This window comes from Hypomesus transpacificus, chromosome 22 (assembly GCF_021917145.1).
Source record: "Hypomesus transpacificus isolate Combined female chromosome 22, fHypTra1, whole genome shotgun sequence".
Taxonomy (NCBI): Eukaryota; Metazoa; Chordata; class Actinopteri; order Osmeriformes; family Osmeridae; genus Hypomesus; species Hypomesus transpacificus.
The window spans coordinates 1,627,261-1,647,564 of NC_061081.1; the positions used below are offsets into that span (position 1 = coordinate 1,627,261).

At 46.5% G+C, this 20,304-nt stretch overlaps 3 protein-coding genes across 3 annotated transcripts; 2 read left to right on the top strand and 1 right to left on the bottom strand.

Annotated features, from left to right (window-relative positions):
• Window positions 1–388: 388 nt before the first annotated feature.
• Window positions 389–7,619, top strand: cdc37l1 (cell division cycle 37-like 1). The gene is made up of 8 exons (XM_047045521.1): window positions 389–734; window positions 1,625–1,915; window positions 2,081–2,174; window positions 2,253–2,368; window positions 2,788–2,910; window positions 4,196–4,375; window positions 4,664–4,735; window positions 5,260–7,619. The coding sequence occupies exons 1-8, from the start codon at window positions 621–623 to the stop codon at window positions 5,374–5,376; spliced, it is 1,107 nt and encodes a 368-aa protein (XP_046901477.1). The 5' UTR covers window positions 389–620; the 3' UTR covers window positions 5,377–7,619.
• Window positions 7,620–8,468: 849 nt separating this feature from the next.
• ak3 (adenylate kinase 3) lies at window positions 8,469–13,523 on the bottom strand. The gene is made up of 7 exons (XM_047044789.1): window positions 13,467–13,523; window positions 13,258–13,309; window positions 12,602–12,977; window positions 11,281–11,400; window positions 10,954–11,126; window positions 9,475–9,593; window positions 8,469–8,751 (listed from the first exon to the last, which is right to left on the bottom strand). The coding sequence occupies exons 3-7, from the start codon at window positions 12,747–12,749 to the stop codon at window positions 8,631–8,633; spliced, it is 681 nt and encodes a 226-aa protein (XP_046900745.1). The 5' UTR covers window positions 12,750–12,977; window positions 13,258–13,309; window positions 13,467–13,523; the 3' UTR covers window positions 8,469–8,630.
• A 60-nt stretch (window positions 13,524–13,583) lies between these two features.
• On the top strand, window positions 13,584–20,236 carry rcl1 (RNA terminal phosphate cyclase-like 1). The gene is made up of 9 exons (XM_047044779.1): window positions 13,584–13,797; window positions 14,327–14,398; window positions 14,712–14,887; window positions 15,011–15,085; window positions 15,240–15,364; window positions 15,765–15,890; window positions 15,976–16,132; window positions 19,004–19,107; window positions 20,067–20,236. Exons 1-9 carry the CDS (start codon window positions 13,584–13,586, stop codon window positions 20,218–20,220), a joined length of 1,203 nt encoding a protein of 400 aa, XP_046900735.1. The 3' UTR covers window positions 20,221–20,236.
• The last annotated feature ends 68 nt before the right edge of the window (window positions 20,237–20,304 follow it).

Genomic DNA, 20,304 nt, shown 5'->3' on the forward strand with positions numbered 1-20,304 from the left:
AACTCACTCGCGATTGAGCAGGCTAACCACTGATGTTAATGCCCACTAGTTACTATTGACAACGAGTACAGAAGTCTTATCAACTTATTGCTGGGAGTTGGGAGAGGAGCCCTATTCCATATGCCTACAATGCGTAATTGAGGAATTATTTCAGCCCCGCCCCAAAAATCGTCAACAGAAAAATTGTGAAAAACGTTTTAATGATCCAACTCCACAATTCAGTACTACATAGTTCTTACATAACATAGTCTTTGCAACATGTTTAGCAATACATTTCAAACATTCATCTGTTTAGAAAAAAATCTCGGAATTTGCTTTACACGGACTTTAGTTGCTCGTCAAAACAAGTGTCACGTGATCAAAGTTGTCGGCCACGTGCTCTAGTGACACAGCACAGCAGCATGGACAAGGAGGTGGAGGGGACTGTCAGCAAAAATAAGCTGTTCATGGCTGTGTTGTATTTCAGACTACCAATTCATCGCAATATTAAATGACATAGACAACTTAGCACTTTGATTGTCTACATTGGAACCTTGCAGAACTGACGGAGAAGTGTGAGCTGGTAGCGATCGCTTCGCCAGTGAGAAACCCGAGTGAGACCAAAGACAGATACAGTGTTGATGATGGAGTGGTTCAGGGACGGAGATCCCATGTTCTCAGATCCGGACGGAGATCCCTGCAGTGCCTCTGGCTCTATACCAAATAACTTCGACACTCCGCCCCTTAACTTTCAGGTATTGTTGGTGTTGATTTCGCCTCCAAACGGGGATTTATGAATAGTAGCTTAAATAGTAGCTAGCTAGCTAGCTACATTAGCTTGTTAGCTTAAATCAGGAGAGTTCGAGACTGAGGAGTTTAGCAGGAGCTTTTTCTCTCATTACCTAATGCTAACTAGCTCACAAACGAGTTCTTTTTCATGTCCTCATCAGAAAAGGCTGGCTTGTACGCTAGCTTTTAAGCTCTAATGCTGTTTTCAAGTTACCTTTACACCATCACTCTTTATATGCTTAGGGAATGCCACTGACTCAGCGAGATCAATGTTTAATGTGAATAGCACTCGCCAGCTATGCTAGATCGGCTAACGAGCTAACAATGGCTGTAGCTACCTACATCAAGAAACCAAAGAGCACGGCGTCCGTCATATATAGCCAGGCAGAACCGCCTCACATGAATACGGTTTGGAGGCTGCGGTAGCCGTTTTATGCCTTAGACCTTATATGCCTATGCGAGGCTTGGACGTCTGTATTCATGCGCTGTCATCAAATAGCTAGTTCAGCTGTTAATGCTATCCCCAAGGATGAGATCACCAACCATATACAGTCACTGCGTCACTTTACTATTCCCTAATGTGCAGTGTCCATGAGTACATGGACATCTGTTGCTCGCTTAGCGAAGGTGGGCGATGTTGCCATGGATTTGTTTACAGTTGCCATGTTAAGGCTGTTATCTTTTCTTGGGGAGTTGATGAAGGGATTATTTTTGTTGTCACCGACAAAGAATCCTCTATCCTCCTTTGACATCTCTTTCTGTTCTCTCCCCTCCTCTCCCCCATCCTTTCAACCCTCATCCTCCCCCAATATTGTCCCCCATCCTCCTCCCCAAACCTGTTTACCCTTCTCACAAGGCTCAAGCCAGGGCAGAGGGCCTGTCCTCGTCCATGGCCTCCCTGTGCCAGAGTGTCAAGGCCTCAGTGGTGTCCAGCTGGGGGCTGGTGGAGGCCCAGGACCAGCTCTGCAGTCTGGAGCTGCACAGCTCAGAGTCCACGGAGCAGGAGCGGGCACGGGCCAGGGCCTCCTATGCAGAGCTCAGCGTCACCGAGACGGAGTGGAGGCGCAAGGAGAGCATGTTGGGAGGTCATGACCCCAGCCACAGCCCCGTGCTTGGTGCCCATGGCAGCAGAGACGTTTTCGACAAGGTGACTTTCAGACACACGGCCGCTCGCTCGCCAACTCGTTCTCACATCGTTTTCTCCCTCATTCCGTTTACCTCCTCACGCATTCATTTACTCACGCGCCCACACATGCATACTCTGAGTGACGTTGTGACTCAGCCAACCTCCAACCCACCTTCTGTGTTGTAGAGCATCATCAATGTCCAAAGCAAGAATGTTGACATGGAACAGGACAAGAGCAAGACTTTTGTTCAGAAGTATGAACAAGAACTCAGACATTTTGGTAAGGCATTGGGGAGTATGATTCAACACGCGTTGACGCGGCCCGTGCGACAATTGTTGTTGTTACTTTTGCTATCAGGTATGCTGAGGAGGTGGGATGACAGCCAGCGTTTCCTGTCTGACTTGCCCCAGCTCATCTGTGAAGACACGGCCAACTACCTGATCCTCTGGTGCTTTGGACTGCAGGCCGAGGAGGTTAGAAACACACCCATGCACTCCGCAGACACACGCACACACTCCTGGGGAGGGTTGCTGTCCCTCCATTGTCACGTGTCAGTGTGCAAATCTAGATTGACAGACAGGGCTGTCATCCCATCATTACATTTGGGCCGAATGCAATGATTGGTCGATAATTCTTTAGTCCTGTCCCTTCCAGAGAAGATATTGGATCGCGTGAACTAGAATAAGTCTTTATGGGATTGCTTTAGCCCTGATTAATTTGTAGTTTCATTCGAGTCAGGTTTGGGACTTTAATCCCAGCTCTTTGTAAACGGGGGTTCATGGAACAGGCCTGCTCTGTGGTCGACAGTCCACCAGTGTTGAAGTTCAGGGTACCTTCTTAACACACATGCACACACCCTCTCAGGCCAGCGGTCCCTCTGTGCTTTCTTCAGAAGGAGGCACTGATGGAGCAGGTGGCTCACCAGGCTGTTGCCATGCAGTTCATCCTGGAGATGGCCAGCAGTTCCCAGCAGGACCCCAGAGGGTGCTTCCGACAGTTCTTCCACAAAGCTAAAGTGAGTAAACAAAGGGGGGACGGCGCTGTAGTAGGGAGGAACACAATGAGCTGGCCCAAGGATGCAGGATATAGCAAGTAAGCAGGAGCTGTAATAGTTACAAAGTGAGTCAACAACAGTGTTATGGGAACATGACGTGTCTAGCATGGTTTCACTAGCATCACAGTAAAGAAAGGTTGGTGTGTAGTGTGGCTCAAATAGGGGTTTGTGTGTAGTATCATTTGTACACACCACAGCATTGTTCAACCTGTGTTAGGCCAGGTCTGGAGGAGGGACTAGAAGAAGGCTAATTTGATCCTCTTGCTTTCAGTAATGTTCTTATGTAACAGCAAGGTAATACACTATATATAACTGTCTGACGAGCTGTTCTGGAGAGACGGAGGGGTGGTGAGAGGGAGGATAGTGAGGGAAGTAAAGGAGAACCAAAGGTGGCATTTGTAGTTTGATGCACTGCTGTCTTTTGACCACTAGGGAGAGACACGATTCATGATGCGTAATCATCAACACTCACACACAAACACTGCAAATATACATGACATCATGCCTGAAGTGCACTGCATTTACATTTAGTCATTTAGCAGACGCTCTTATCCAGAGCATACAGTAAGTACAGGGACATTCCCCCGAGGCAAGTAGGGTGAAGTGCCTTTCTCAAGGACACAACATCATTTTGCACGGCTGGGAATCTAACCGGCAACCTTCTGATTAATAGCCCGATTCCCTAACCACTCAGCCATCTGACTCCCCTGTGAGCATTTAGTGAATCAGTCTGGAATGACACATCATACAAGCTCCGTTCAATGTTGGGTCAATGGTGGCTCAAAGCTAGATGAGGTTTCCATCAACTAGATTAATCCTAATCCAGAGAGCGTCCTCCATCAGACGTCTGAGTCAGGCCTAATCTGTGTCAAAGGAAACCCGCGTAATCCCTGCGGCAGTTCTCCCTCTTCCTCAAAGCAGGTGAGACCGCATGATTCTGATCCAAAAGAATAACCTCGAATGAAAAACTCATTTGGATTCATATTTTTGTTTGCGGACGCTCAAGCTGTTATTGTTTTGAACTATGCAATTTATTAGTTTTGCTTGGGCTGTTTGATTAACTTTCGAAATAAATGATCTCAATTTCAATTCATTTAAGTCAAGTTTTGGTGTTTGAGCATCCCTCCCTCCACCCACTTGGGGAAAGGGTTGGACACCGGACCTATCCAGACCTGGACCCCCTCCCCCGGTCAGGTGATGAGTCAGGTGATGAGTCATCCTTTAGCTGGTGTGTGTTGTGTCCCAGGCAGGGCAGGAGGGCTACCTTGACGTGTTCCTGACCGAGTTGGAGGCCTTCAAGGGGAGGGTGAGGGAGCACACCGCCAAGACAAAGGGCGGCGACGGCCCCACAGACGCCAAACACCAGGCCACCGCCACGCCACACTGTCCCCTCGACCCCAAGGAGGTTCTGGAGTCGTTGCCTCCCGTAAGTCTGCCCAGATGTTTCCCGTCCCTGGTGGACACGACGGCAACGCACCCCTGGAGCAGCGTCACGCCACGACGTGTCGCGTGATCACAGGAAATCTAAATCTGTGTGAGCGAGAGAAATCCTCTCCAGTACCCACCAGATTGTTTCTGTTCTAATGGGAGTAATGTTCTCATGTTAATGTCATGGTGTCACTATGTTACGCTATGAAGAATATGTCAGGATGGTGATGTGTACGTGAGTTCATGATAAGTTCATCACTGTTTGCGGTGATGTTGTTGTTTGTAGGAGCTGAAGGCAGGTTTCCAGATGCAAGACAGGCAGATCCTCCAGAATGTTCTGAGCACCATGAACCCACAGGTATTTTCACTTCCCGTAAGCCCCTGCACAGGGGAGTCTAGACCGTAGCAAAGGTAGCCATAGAAATAAATGAGGTGGCAGATGGTGTTGCTGTGTGTGTGTGTTCTAATGAGACAGTCATGCTGAAGTGCTTCAGAACACAGCTTGTTGTTGTTGGACTAAAAGAATGAGAGGAACACCCCCCCCCCCTTCCCAGCAGGCCCTTTAGTTTGACTGTCTGCCAAATAGGGAGACAAACATCTCCTCTTCCTCCCCTCCCACAGCACCGGTTCTGAGCCAGAGTTCTAGAACTCTGTGAACCAGTGACACTCTGCGCAGCATAGTGCTTGAGAGGTTACGTAACATCCTAATCTGTTTGAGCACTAGGGCCTGGTAATCCCTCTCCTGCTGGTGTTTCACTGTCATTCTCTGCACTCTCTCTGTTCTCTCTCTATCTGTCTCTCTCTCTCTCTGTTCTCCCTCTCTCTCGCACATTCTCATTCTGTCTTGTCTCCTTCCCCCCCTCTTCTCTCTCTCTCCACCAGGTGGCAGAGTACCATGTAAAGCGCTGTCTGGAGGCGGGCCTTTGGGCAACTACAGCCAGGTGGGCGAAGGACGACACTGCAGAAACAGACGACCTGCGCATGATGGAGACCTCCTAGCCTATGGGGTGCAAGACCTCTCGCTCCTTCATCCCCCCCCCGCCCCATCGTAAGGGAATGACTCCTCAATATAGGATGACGTCAAAATGGAGGACTAAGGGCTAAGCTTCACAGAGACTTATTTTTGTATGCAGAATCTGCGTCTGAATGTGTCTTGCACTTTAAATTAGTTCCAAACGGAAAGGTATTTAAAAGAAGAACTGGAAGGACAGAGGGGCATTTTTGAGAGACTTCCTGTTGCTTTCTTTCCTGCTCACCGTCCCTGTCTCCTAATCACGTGGATTTGAAAGTCTTTTTTTTTTCCCGGGGGCAGATGCATTTGGGCTTTTTTTTTTTAAACCATCAGAATTGTTGTTTTTCTGTTTATTTTTGTCTGAATGAAACAATGCTTAGAATGTCAGTCCGTGTGTTTTGAAGGGCCTCGTACTGCTCATCCAGCTGGGGTTCTCTCTCAGAGGTCCCGAGTGTCACACAGAAGGTTGACCTGTCCACGCGCAGGCTCCCTCCATCCACGTCGGTCACAGGCACTCGTTGGAAAGAGTGTAAACAACACGGAAGTGGGGAACTCTGACTGGATCCAGCATCTCGTTCGCTTCTCTTCATTCGAGACAGAGTGGCCTACACAGACGGCTTGGCAGAGCGAGCGGAGAGGGTGTGTGGCCGTGACGACATCCATCAACCTGTTTACTGATGGTTAATTCAAGTACACTGTTGGCTTTAGTGCTGCTGCTGTTCCCAGGTGACTGAGGCCCATCCAATCCGTAATCGATCAAAAGGAATTCGTAGGAAAGTGCGTTAACTTGCTGAACCCTGACTAAAACTTGACATTACCTGGATTGTTACAGAGACAGCTGAACTTCAATAAGGATTGTCTTCATCAAGCATCAAATACAGGACCCGTCTCATTAAGCTATCATCATTTCCCACCATGCCATTCTGCTGGTGGCTCTGTCTGTGCTTGTATAGATGACAGGGTCGCAGCAGTGATGCTCTTGAGATGACAGGGTCGCAGCAGTAATGCTGTGAGCCTTCACAGTGTCATGCTAGGCCTGTCCCCTCCATGACTGACATACTATGCAAAGCAACATTGGATTTCAGCTGCTGTGACAGTAAAAATGAAAAGAAAACTCAACACAAAGGTTTGTTTATTTATGTGCCACCTCGGAACAATCTGGAATATGCCGTTGGTTATTTCACAATAAACTGGGGGAAATCTCCAGACTCCAGGAACCGGGTATAGCTCCGACGTCGTCATGGTACGCTTGTAAGCTTTTGTACGTAAATCGCACAAAGATGACAATGGCTTCTTCAGGATTGAAATATGAAACAATGCTTGGCTTCTCCGGTGCCCTTTAATGGAGCATGGATATTGATACAAATTACCAAACACTAATCTAGCCAGATTAGAGCCAGATCCCCTTATTGTGCTGGAGGCTCTGTGCGCTAGCCAAGCACAGCACAGGAGGCATGGCTTCCACACACTCCTTAATAAGGTCCTTTGATGTGCTCTAAAAGACAGCAACAATAAACATGAATGAAGATGTGAACCGCTACCGTGTGCATCATTTATTTTCATGTATTCCCTTAAATTATTCCATTGAGACAGATAAAACTTGTTTCACATAAGTATACTAATTCACAAATGTCTTGCTTCATCAAAAATAACTATAGATTTTTTACTAAATTGCTGGTGAAGACATACAATGCTGAATACAACAACTCCATATTAAAACAAATTATATTAGAATCTAGTGGAAATAAGGCCACGATCATAGAACAAACTACAGGTTTACACAGTGCTGCGTTCATGGACGGCTTCTCTATGGTACAGACTTCTATGTATGTAGCTGTTCTATATCAACAATGTTTTTTATTAGAGAGACGATAGCTAGGTGCATGTCATGTTTGCCAATGTAATGTTTCCTACTCAGTAACAAACAGTCCCTCGTATCTCTGTCTACTCCCACAGTGTACCCATGGCCAGCTACCAAAGGCCACACTATGAAGCTGCACCACAATCAAGTGTCAGTCATTAAAAAGGCATACAAATCAGTCAGTCTCCTTAATAGCATTGTGATTCATAGTTTCTGTAAAAACAATCATTCTAGACATTAAATTGCATTATAGGTACTTCATGATCTAGTGTCAACATACACATTGGGCACTTGTGCTACTGAAATGTGATAAGGAATGACCCTGCCCTGTCCCAGACAGGCTGGGGGAGGAGTGTTCCCTGGCTCTGGATCAGACGACTCAAAGTAACTGAGACAGGAGGGGTGCATCTCAACAGTCTGCGCTGCCCTTGTCTCCTCACCTTCATTTGTGTCTATGACTGAGGAACCCCCCTGACAAAAAGGAACCAGTTTCAATAAATCCACCCTATGGATTTATACTGTCCAGTGTTTCCACATCAGTGCAATGATGAAGAGCTAATTGAGAAAAACTAGAGGGAGTCACTTGAGACCATTGAGATACACCCCTAATGTGACACAGCCCCCAGTACATCTTCCACATTCTTGTCCAGGTAGGGAGTGTAGAGGGAGTGTAGAGAGAGCGTAGAGGGAGGGTAGAGGGAGTGTAGAGAGAGCGTAGAGGGAGGGTAGAGGGAGTGTAGAGGGAGCGTAGAGGGAGCGTAGAGGGAGCGTAGAGGGAGTGTAGAGAGAGCGTAGAGGGAGGGTAGAGGGAGTGTAGAGGGAGTGTAGAGAGAGCGTAGAGGGAGGTTAGAGGGAGCGTAGAGGGAGGGTAGAGGGAGTGTAGAGGGAGCGTAGAGGGAGCGTAGAGGGAGGGTAGAGGGAGGGTAGAGGGAGTGTAGAGGGAGTGTAGAGGGAGTGTAGAGGGAGCGTAGAGGGAGGGTAGAGGGAGGGTAGAGGGAGCGTAGAGGGAGGGTAGAGGGAGCGTAGAGGGAGGGTAGAGAGAGGGTAGAACGAACGTAGAGGGAGCAGCATGGGGAGTCAGGTGGCTGAGCGGTTAGGGAATCGGGCTAGTAATCGGGCTGGTCATCAGGGCTAGTAATCAGAAGGTAGCCGGTTCGATTCCCGGCCATGCAAAAAGACGTTGTGTCCTTTGGCAAGGCACTTCACCCTACTTGCCTCGGGGGGAATGTACCTGTACTTACTGTAAGTCGCTCTGGATAAGAGCGTCTACTAAATGACTAAATGTAAATGTAGAGGGAGTATAGCTGTGGAAAAAAACGGTTCCTCGAGGCCATGAGAACCCAGGAGCCAGACATGTCCCTCGACCATCCGAGAGGCTCGCTACATGTTCCCCAACACTTTCTGGCTCTGGTTGGAGAACATTTTAGACAGCGAAGTGTGGATGTGAGGCCACAGCTGGTTGGTCTCCGTCCCAGAGAATGTCTGCAGGACCCCTTTACTCCTGCAGGACAGAATGTAATAAGATCCACACTTTAAATCAAATCAAATGTATTTGTATAGCCCTTTTTGCACGCAAGCATGTCACAGAGGGGTTGACATACGCCCATAGAACTGCCCCTCAACCAACCTAAGCCCTCAACTTTACCTCAAGTTAACAAAGAATATAAGGATTGGAAGAAGCTGAGAAGGAAGAATATCTTCATGCTAAATCCCATTATATATGCTGTATCAAGATTCAGTGTCTTTTTTAATCAACAATAGCTTTTTGTAAGTGAGCAGCTGTTGGTAGCTGGTGCCTGAGTCCACTATTTCTATTTCTGTCTCTGTGACGTCATGTTTTATACCTTTCACTTCATCTTCTTGCTGCCTGCTAGTCACCAAAGATGAAGAGATACCAACAATCTGCAGTGGGAAAAGCCTGTAACTGGGACACATGCCCCTGGAAAAGCTGAATGTTCATCCTTTTAATTGGTCCAAAAATAGCCATGATGTATCACGTATTCGCTCAGGGCAGACACGTTTGATTGAATCACACGTAGTGAGTAAGCCTGGTTTTTATTTTACTCACAGTCCTGCCATGACTGAGGCTTTAGCTCGGGGAGCTAAAATTGGTTCTTGTTAGGTCTCCCTTTTAAACACTTTTTAAGTGTATATGTGAGACTTGAACCCAGGTCACCAGGTCCTTCTGCTGTATTCTGTCGCCGAACCGCCTCTGCTATGTTACCTGAAGTACTCCAGGACTGGCTGCGTCTGGTTCTCGTAGGCCTTCAATCTCCTGGACACCGTGTCTGGTGTGTCATCCTCCCTCTGCACCAGAGGCTCTCCTGTGACATCATCAAGACCCTGAGGAACCAGGGAGAGACAAAGTCAAACAAACTATACACACCAAAGACTGGGCAGCTCTTTGTAACTAGAACTCAACTCTGTGGAGTGAAGTTTCTGAAACACCAATGTCCCCCCCTTTGTAGCGCCCTGCTTTGCCCTGGGAAACCTTTTGACACTGTCAATCTATTGTTTAAACTCAGTCACTTCTCAGCGCATACCAGAACAAATACAGAAGTTAATATTCAACCAGAAATGTCTTACAGCTTCTGGGCTTTATGAAGTGCTAGTCTCACATTACAATCCTTGGAAATCACAGACACAGGAGGAATGGACAGAGGCCAAACAGCACAGCTCCCATTTGACAGTTATGTTTACACAATACAGCTGCCCTGGTGTAACTTCAGCCTGAATAGCCGAGATGAGACTAAAGGTCTTTACTTGGATGTCTACGGTAAACAGTCCACACCTTGTCTTATCTCCTTCTCTCTCTTTGTCTCTCTTTATCTCTCTCCCTTAGCTTTTATCGTTGATACTTAATCCATCTGTCCAAGCCTACTCTCTTTCTTCCCTCCTCCTTTTCACCCTCTCTTCTACTCCCTCTTCCCTTCTCCTGGAAAAACACTGGCCTAGTTTTCTCTCAAGGACATTTAGACTTTGGGAAAACAGATAGCCATAACCACTTGTGTGAGAGCCAAACTCAAGTGGTTGCATGGAGAATCCGAGAAATACTCAAGAATGTGTGTGCCACTGGTATAGAGACACAATATCATAGAGACCTAAAGGACAACAACACTTTGTAAAGTTGTAAAGGTTTTCTTACTTGATTCCTCCCTCTATCTTTCCTCAATCATCAACACCTCTTTAACCACTGGTGTTTTCTCCTCAGACTCAAAGATGGCTCATGTCACCCCCTTGCTGGAGAAGTTGACCCAGGACCCGTCCTCCCTCAACTATTCACGGCTGGGGTCCCTCCTTCACGTTGTTGACACTGTCAACAGTCACTATCAACTTCCCATCTCCATGCTGGATGAAATTGGCATCACTGGAAACACTCACTGTTGGTTCAGGTCCTTCCATACCTATCTGGTTAGACCCTCTCCCTCCCCTCCCCCCTATAAACAATAAGCAGTACACTACTTCTTGTGATACCTTGTGTCCCTTATGAAATCATGTGATTGGGTAAATCTTATGCATCTAAGGTTGTGTTCTAACCCACCCAGTAGGCATTGTCTTCTATGGGTTCAAAGGTTCAATGGTGTTTTGTTTAAGGAAGCACCATGACCATCATCTCACCATAACAGCAAGTATCAGACTACCAAACCAAATAGTCTCCGGTACCAAAATGGCAGTATATCAGCTTCTAGCTCTGACCACTCACAGCAATCTTTGGTGGTTTGAAGTTGATGTTGTAGACTCGGCCGCTTGGGAGGTGGAGCCAGCGGGAGGTGAGTCGCTGCTGGATGGTCTGGAACGGCACGTCCAGGTTGATGACCGTGTCCACACTGTAGACACTGTCCAGAGCCTCAGCCTGCGCCACCGTACGAGGGAAACCTGGAGGGGGTGACGGGGCAGAGCAAGAAAGACAAAGAATGGCAGAGGTTAGTTTGACAGGGCTGCTGTCCAGAAGACTGCTGGTTCTAGGTGCTAGGTACTAGATTGTAGGTACTATGTGCTGTGTTACAGGTACCAGGTTTTATGTACGTACCATCCAGTAGCCAGCTGGTGTGGTCCATGTCTCGCAGGTCTGCCAGGATTAGGCGGGAGATGACATCATCAGGCACCAGCTGACCATGGCTGATGCAGGACTTCATCAGAAGACCAAGCTCTGACAAGAAGAAGAGGACGAGGAAAGAGCAGGGGCAGTACAAGGGGGAGGAGAGGGGAAAGAGCAGGGGCAGTAGAAGGGGGAGGAGAGAGGACAGGAGACAAGACACAGGAATAATTATTTACACGTAAATCTTTTTCTGTGTCAATTCAAAAAGTTTATTTTTTTAAATATCTCCTGTATACAATTTCAACAAGTCGATTTGGGGGAGGGTAGAGTTTCTCAGAGGCCTTCTCCTTAATTGGTCGGTGTCCAATAGGAGAATGGAATTTCCTGACAAAAAGAACCCAGGGAGAGAGAGGCCCTGCAGGACCTACTGTGGGAATACTAATACAAGCCAGCTCCTTGTAAGGATGAACCTCTACGGTATCCTAGCCTTCAACATAACGACTAGCGAAAACAAGCTGACCATAAGCAGTGTGAGTTGTCAACACAAACCAGTTTTGCTACATGCCTTTTGTAAACCTTGCAGGCGAGGAATGTTGTTTGTTTTTTTGTTGAGTTTTTTTTACTTACAAACTCCAATGGCAATGAACAGAATATGTGTAGGCTAGGGGAAAGCTTTTCAGGAGACTTCTTTAAGGATAAGCCTTTAGCCTTGGTCAGACCCTAAGGGTTCTTCACAAGACATGGCTTATATGGCTGTGTCAGATAGCAGATCTACTGAGTCTGACTCCGGTACAATGGATCGTGCTCATTAAAGTGTTAATTACTGTTCTTAACAAATCAAACGTGGATTACTGTTTAAATTTGTTTTATGTGTAGTGTCTTTCCCCCATTTCAGGACTGTGTGGTTTGTGTTTGACTCCCGGTTGATTACTTCTAAACAGCAAGATAAAAATGAAGGACAGGGAGTATTTCTCTTATCTATAGCTCCAGAAAACAGACTTTAAACAGGCCTGGGCGAGTGTTGGTTTACATTCTTCTCAGTCATATTTTCTCAGTTATTCTGACTGGAAATCCAGATGATTAGCAAGGGCAAAAATCGCTGTTGTACGCTGTTGACCAAATTTTGATCTCTATACTAAAGGCTATCCCTCTAGGCAAGGTCAAATATGCAATAGGATTGATAAAATGTGACATTACAGAGCTTACACGTCAGAAATAACTAGTGTGTTACGGACAGCCGCTTCACCGTATCCTACTTCTCTGATGCAATACAACTGTAAATAATGGTGAGCATCATGCACACTCAACTTACCTGTTTGGGCTTTAATATTGGCCCGTAAAAGGTCACCGCTGGAAAGGTGTTTAAGACTGAAACTTTTAGTTAAGCGCTCTGAAACGGTCCCTTTTCCCGAACCGGGCGGTCCCATGATAACAGCACGGAATACCCTTTGTAAAACCATTTTCCAGTGTGTCTTATTCAAATCACAAGTTAGAGAATAGACTTATTCTTCCCAATTAATATTCCTGATATGGAGAGGTTCTCCAAGTGCGCTATAAGCACAATGCGTAACAGAGCTATGTGGGCGTCTCCCACAGTTCTGTAGTCTGAAGATCGACGTGGTCCCTCGGTCAAATCCCCCCATGTTCGAAAATCTTGAAGCGGATGGGGGAGAAGGAGGAGGAAGTCACTGTAAAAAAAACGAAAGCAAATGAGGACACGCGCATGCACCTTTCCCGACGCATGCTGTCTTGACATCTCTTTAATCCAAGCCATTTAAAATATAATTATAGCAGCTGTTATGTAGGCTTCAATACATCCGACTCTGCTATCTTTATTGTGTAACACTCTTATATAATTGGTCTGTTGTCCTGGTTAACTGGGATAAAAATTCATTGTTGGCTAGGTTAGACTATAGCCTAGGCTACTGCTATAATCCTCCGTGTCGAACTTCGAAAAGGTCGGCTTACCAAACGAGCTCTCACGGTCGGTCTCGGGTCTGGCATGTAGGCTATTACGGATCTAGGAAGATACATATTCTCTTAATAATATCTCGATAAGAGGATAGGAATTTTACAGGAATATGCTAGAGTGGATGGGTGTCAATGCATTTATGTCTATATTAACAAGTGAGTCAATAGTTGTGTGTTATCTCAATAGATTTGATGATGGAGCCTACCTGGGTGAAAGACCTGATGTTTAAGGAGAGAATCAGCTACTTCCGTACACAACAGTGTTTCGGTGTCATCTAGCGGTTCAAAATGAAAATACGAAATTAGAACTATTTTACTCCCTCATGACTTGCCGTAGCTTGTCTTATTCGTCATGTCTTAAACACGTGTATCCCCATGAAGGTACTTTGAGAAACAACAACAACAGCATGGCAAGCCACGGGCTCATTTACGACGGTTGTAATTTCTTCAGACAAAGATTAGTGTTATCAACGTTAAGTGGTAAAAGGGTAAAAATAAGGAACATACGATCTAAGGATGACAACCCCGGGCTTCGAGGTACGTAGTTACAAAAACATGTGGTGTCGCAGTTTTACACATGGCAAGCTAGTTAGCTCGCTAGGCTAGCTGCTACGCAGTTTGTAGTTCAGCTTTTTTCGTGCGTCACACTTGACGCTTGTTGCCAGCAAATTGGTCAACAGACATAATTTTTTATAACAGTTGATTCTCAAGTCCATGAAAGTGAACTGTTGTTACCATTGTGATTGTTGGAAGGTAATTTTTGTGCGCTGGCAATCGTCTTCTCTAGTGGCCATGCCCTCACGCGCCCTTAAGCCATCTCTACCACACGTGTTTCTAAATAAAATCTTAACATCTTGATCTAATTATGCAGACACGGTTAACTACCTAGAAGTTATCGTTCAACCGCAATTAGAAGTCTGTCTGTTTTAACCAAGACAGACTAACGTTGCATTAGCCAGTTGGGTGTGGCAGTCTATGGCATGATCTACAGTTGTTTACTAGCAGCGTATTGCTCATGCAAGTTTAAGCACACACACTTCTAATGCAGCACTGTTGTTTCCTCCAGACTTTGAAGCTAGTTTTATCAGACTCCTGGACAAGGTGACAAACGGAACCAGAATAGAAATAAATCAAACAGGTAAGCTTTATGCAGGACATGCTTTAGCAAATCAATGTACAAATCAAATAAGTGCGAAGTTACATATGAATTCATACACAGACGAATCAATTTAGTAGGTACTATTTGTATGTTCTCATATAGAGTGTATATATTCACACATTAAACTTAGAGAAATGCAAATATTTGGCCTCATACCTAAACATATGTGGGCCTCATGCCCTCTAAAACGTGTGGAGTAAGTGGGTTTCTGTGTCCTCTTAAACCTACCCCCCTACCCCGGTGAATGACTGACCTGAGTTCTGTTCTGAGCTTTTCATTTCTGTTTTGTTAGGCACAATGCTTTTCTACCAGCCCGGTCTGCTGTATGGAGGGACGATAGAACATGAGTGTAACACCCAGCGTGCTATAGGGTTCTACCTGGAGGCCCTCCTCATGCTGGCTCCCTTCATGAAGAACCCTCTCAGAGCCACACTGAAGGGGGTCACCAATGACCCAGTGGACCCCTCGGTGAGCATGCGCTCACACAGGGGTGGAGCAGTGGGGGGATCTGTGGTGGAACGGTGGGTAAAAGGGGGTAGGGAGCTCATGACCCGTGTCTGTGTCTCTCTCTCTGTCTCTCTCTCCCTCTAGGTGGACCTTCTGAAGTCTACTGCCATTCCTCTGATGAAGCAGTTTGGCATTGACGGGGAAGGTCTTGAACTGAAGGTGAGACGTTTCGACAGCGAGAAGACCTCCGTGAATCAACCGAGCCCGACTCGGATCAGACGTTATGAACGAGTCGGGTGTTAAAACGTTCTAAAGGTTCGATAGGCATGTGAAGAAAGACGGAGGTCTGGAGTCTTCCTGTGTTGTTGTTCAGGTGGTAAAGAGGGGCGTGGCCCCAGGAGGAGGAGGGGAGGTTCTGTTCAGGTGTCCAGTCCGGCGGACCATCCGACCCGTCCAGCTCACTGACCCTGGGAAGATCAAGAGGATCCGAGGGATAGCGTATCCTTGGCAACACTGAATAGCCGGCCACTCATAGGGCACACTCGTGGGCAGATCTTAAGAACAGTATAGCTGGGATGTTTTACAGCTGTTTCTGCTTTGATTTGGTTAGTTTGAATTTTTAATGTAGCGGCAGGCAACCGCTTGTGTGTGTGTATGGGGCCTTGGTATGTGTATTTAGGCTGTAATTAGAGCTGGGCTAATTTATGTAATAAAACATGTTTCAACTGAATTGAAACTGTTGTTTCTGCCAGCCATGGGAGAACCCTTGGTTTGTTATATTGGGTGGTTATTAGCTCGGAACTTTCATGTCTACAGTACTAACTGAATCATGTTCTCACACACACTTGCATACACCGTGTGAACTGTGGTATTGAACACCTTGACTGGATTGGCTCAGCTACTCTGTGAGAGTGTCCCCCCAGATGGCCAATAGGATTGTGGACTCTGCCCGGAGCATTCTCAACAAGTTCATACCTGATATCTACATCTACACAGACCATATGAAGGGAGCAAACTCGGGGAAGTATGTACACGCACACAGACACGCACACACCCTCTTCCCCCCCCCCCCCCTCTGGACAAGCTCTAACTGTGTGTGTGTGTGTCAGGTCACCAGGTTTTGGACTGACCCTTGTAGCTGAGACCTTGACAGGATCATTCCTCAGTGCTGAGATGAGCTCCATACCACAGGGCCAGGGAGACCCTGTACTGCCTGAGGATCTGGGGAGGAACTGTGCCAAACTGCTACTGGAGGAGATCTACAGGGTGGGTCTCACACACACACACATAAACGCACACACATGGACACACAAATGTGTCCCTGTACTTGACAAAGACACAGCCATTCTCAGACCTCTGAGTAGCTCGAGAGTGTTGTTAACTGGGAATGTGGGTAAACATTTAGGAGGCGCTATTTGTTTACGTGTCTGTGATTGAGTCAAACCCTGGACTGTGAGGGACTGTGTCCTTGTGTGTGTGTGTGTCTGCGTGTGTGTGTGTGTCTGCGTGTGTCAACACGTAGCCCATTTGACATGAGCCTACCACGATGGGACTGTGTAAAATAATCTTCCAGAGTCAGATGGGTGTCCTGATTAAGTGACTGTACTGGTTAGTCTGCCCATTAAATGTGCAAAAATATCTTGTGTTTATATGTGGTTCCATAGAATGTATTTAAATGTGAGTCTGTGTATTCATGTCCCTTAATGCGTGTTGGCATGTCCCAAGTGTGGACGTGTTACGTTTTGGACCATGGAGGACTAATGGGTACAAGCAGCGTCATTGTGCTGGCTTGTCCGTAATGGTAATAGCCTAACAATTTGATGTGTGCTCTCGTTCAAAATGTGTGCCGTGTACATTTTTGATTTGAGAATAAGAGTCTCTTCATCAAAACGTATTCAATTAGCCGGGCACGGCAGTGACTCGTCTGTGGCGTGGCTGGCCCCCGTGGTCGAGGCCCCTCTCATGAGGACATGTGAGTCTCGTTAGCCACAAGCGCCTGAGGGAGGGAGGGGGACACGGAGACCGGAGGAGACACCGGAGAGAGGAGATGTAGGCGCACGGAGAAGAGAACAGCAGAGACAGAGGGGAGAGACCAGGGAGGGGAGAGACGAGGAGACCAGAGCAGGTTGGCGAGGAGAGCAGAGAAGACCCGATGGACTCTTGACAGCTGGGATCATTGTTAATATTTGAAGCTTTCACGTGTGCTGGGGTCTGACTGAGTGTGTGCTTTAGAGGGAAGGTGTGGATGTTTGGTTTGTGGTTAATCAGTACGGACTCCTGGTGAACGTAGTAAAGCTGAATAACAAATGGACAGTGTGACGCAGCGATAGAAAAGGCGTAAGTGGTGTGCTCTTTGAATATCTGGCATACAAGTACTGGGTAGTTACCACGGTGATCATCCTATGTAGAGAAAGTGAAGAGTTCCAAAATGCAAACTGGAATGAAGGCTTGAATGTTTCCGTATAGAGGAATGGATGTTTGACTGGAGCTGGGTCCTTGCAGATCTCTCCTGACAGTTAATACATTTCTTTCACTGGTTCTGGAACTACATTGCTGTAGACTTAACATGTAGGTAAATATTCCCCCATTGTCTGCGTCCTTAGCATGTGTTTCATTGGTAGTAATTGAGTTAGGGGGGTGGGGGGGGGAGAGAGAATTTGAACTGTCACGTGAAAAGGAGATGGAAGACTAGGACACACTGCTGTCTGTTTGGGTCGAGCGGGACAGCAAGTTCACAGGATCTTACTGGAGCCAACTGCTCAGAAATGGTGTTGAAGTTGTCCTGTTCCATATAGTTGCTGTGCACCTGTGACCGACGACTAATACATGCAGTTTGTTGATTGTAATTGTTTAAAAAACCAGATGGCTCCAATTTGAGCGTTCTCTGTGGTGATGGTCCAAAAGTTTGCATTGTACTTCCTCAGACAAGAGACCGAAAGGTTGTGTTCTCCAAGGATGGAGGCCGTTGGTGGTCTGTGTGGTTGAGGATTCCAGGTACTTTCCAGAAGCCTTAGCTAGTGGTTGAGGGTGTAGAGTTTCTACTGAAGTGTTAACGTCACGAACGCTCCTCTGTTTAATGGTCCTGTGAGGTTGACTATCAGATACCGGACCTGCAGTGTGGTTGCTAGGCTTGGTTGTTGGTGAGCCTAGATAGTTTAAGGTAAGTACATTTTCTATGGGTCTTGTTGACTACATTACTTGGCTTTGTTTCTTCAGTTGACTAATCATTGACTCAACGCCAGCTTAAATTTTTTTCCCATGACCTGACATTATGTCGTTTTTTTAAAATGTTTTGTGACACCCTTGCTATTGGAAGTTCCCATGAACATTTTCCTTAACCCCCCCCCCCCCCCCCCCCCCCCCCCCCATTCTAGAATTCTTAGAAATGTACCTGGAATTTTCCACCCCATAGCAACCCCAGTGACGGTACAGTCGATCTAGATAGGATGAAAGCCTGGGCTTGCATGTTTTTATGTAACTGATTTGGCTCAGTCAGACAATAAATTAACCCAGTCAGGAATTCTGATCATGTCAACATAACTGGATGTCGGACAAACAATGTTGCCATGGTTTCTTGATATGGTTAGGTGATTGAATCATATTCTTGCTGACCGCGTGTCACGCTAAATACCCACAACGCTCAGGGGCGAGCATGGCACGTGATTGGCTGGGCAGACTGGGCTCTCTGTCCTCCAGCATCCCAAATATGTGGAGTCACAAGAGGAGTGCAGTGGTGAAGGACGAGGATGGACCTCTCTGACTGTCTGAGTGACTGGCCTTTTGGGTGACTGACTGGTTAAGTGGGTGACTGGCTGACTTCATGGAGGAGACTGCTAGAAAGAAAAATATAACTGTTGGTGTTCAGCCATTATTCAGAATTTTTGTTGCGCTTAATCTTCATCTGTGTTCACCTTTACCGAAGTGATCTGATTGATTGATGGGACTGTTGGATATATACATCTATGCAATTGTTGATTTTTTAGTTAACGTTAAGCAGTATTTGGTTTCCTAATGATCTGTAACCCTTGGGTGGGCCTGGGTGATGCAAATACAGTGGTGGGGGGTCGTTAGCATGGACGTCACCCGGCTGTTACTTCATTCTCCCGTTAATGTTTTTGTTCCTCCATTTGTCTACAGGGCGGCTGTGTGGATTCAGCCAATCAGAGCCTGGCGCTGCTGTATATGACCTTGGGCCAGCAAGATGTGTCCAAAGCCCTGCTCGGCCCCCTCTCTCCATACACGTAAGTGTGTGTGTGTGAGTGTGTGTGAGTGACAACTTGGCATGGTTCAGGGGGTACAAAGGTCTCTATTGCAGTGGGAACTGAAACATGGGGAGTAACTTGACAATGTTTGATGAAAACAAATATTGTTGGTTTGTTTCATTTCCCAACAACCTTAGCCTTAAGTTTTGTTCATTTTTTGTTGTATGTTTGTCGTTGTGTGTGAGAGGGGGAGAAAGGATTTGTTCACCGTCTTTAACCTTTCTATGGGGACAGTTAATGTGTGGGTCCTATGTGGGTTCTTTCTCGTGTGTGTGTGAGTGCGTGCGTGTGTGTGGCTCTAGTGTCAGAGATCCCAGCTATGAACTGTCCATTTTCAGTTATCATGGTACCGGTGCTGTGTCTCTGTAAAGTACAGTACTATGATAACTGAAGATTGGCAGTGCCATCGCAATGGGCCAACGCTGGACTGTGGAGGAGCAGCACCAGCAAGACTGCTGGTTCTGGAGGACTCTTGAATGGGCACAACTATGTCCACCCAACCATCCAAGGCACCATCGCTTAGTGAAGCTCAACAGGGCATCAAACTTGTATATCTGTGGGTCCTGAGCAATACGCCAGATGATTTTTTTTTTTACCTCATACAATGTATGAATAATCAGGTCACAAGTGCAAGACAAACATTCCAGCCTTAATAGTTCGATGGTCTGTGTGTTTTCATGCCGTTGTTGTTCTTCAGTGACCTTTATACTTGGTGAATTTCTAAACGTACACCTGGCTGGTCAGCTCTGACATAGGGGTCAAAGGTCACCTGGACTTCAGTGTTACTGGGTTTCATGTTTACTTGTTGAACTCTGTTGAAATGGCACTCCCCACATGCTGCTAGTGTGTGTGTGTGTGTGTGTTGTGTGTGTGTGTGACAAACTAATTCTCAATGATTTGTCTCGCTCCCTGTACCTTCCCCTCTCTCTCCATGCTAGTATTGAGTTCCTGAGGCATGTGCGAGACTTCTTCCAGATCATGTTTAAGATCGAGACACGGAAACCCCTGGATGACAAGAGGAAAGGAGGTGACAAGGTCCTGATGACCTGTGTGGGAGCTGGCTACGCCAACATCAGCAAATCCATCAAATAAAACTTTTATATTAAAATGTGTATTTCATTTTGTGAATGACTCGCTCTGACTTTATCACATGGTTGATGATTGAAAAGACCCAAT

Coding starts and splice junctions, on each gene's coding strand:
- cdc37l1 (XM_047045521.1), top strand. CDS start 621: ATGATGGAGTGGTTCAGGGACGGAGATCCCATGTTCTCAGATCCGGAC. Junction 735..1,624: donor CTCCGCCCCTTAACTTTCAG/GTATTGTTGGTG, acceptor CCTTCTCACAAG/GCTCAAGCCAGGGCAGAGGG. Junction 1,916..2,080: donor GCAGAGACGTTTTCGACAAG/GTGACTTTCAGA, acceptor TCTGTGTTGTAG/AGCATCATCAATGTCCAAAG.
- ak3 (XM_047044789.1), bottom strand. CDS start 12,749: ATGGTTTTACAAAGGGTATTCCGTGCTGTTATCATGGGACCGCCCGGT. Junction 11,127..11,280: donor CACCAGCTGGCTACTGGATG/GTACGTACATAA, acceptor CACCCCCTCCAG/GTTTCCCTCGTACGGTGGCG. Junction 9,594..10,953: donor TCAAACCACCAAAGATTGCT/GTGAGTGGTCAG, acceptor CTGGTTCCTCAG/GGTCTTGATGATGTCACAGG.
- rcl1 (XM_047044779.1), top strand. CDS start 13,584: ATGACTTGCCGTAGCTTGTCTTATTCGTCATGTCTTAAACACGTGTAT. Junction 14,399..14,711: donor AATAGAAATAAATCAAACAG/GTAAGCTTTATG, acceptor CTGTTTTGTTAG/GCACAATGCTTTTCTACCAG. Junction 15,086..15,239: donor GGGAAGGTCTTGAACTGAAG/GTGAGACGTTTC, acceptor GTTGTTGTTCAG/GTGGTAAAGAGGGGCGTGGC.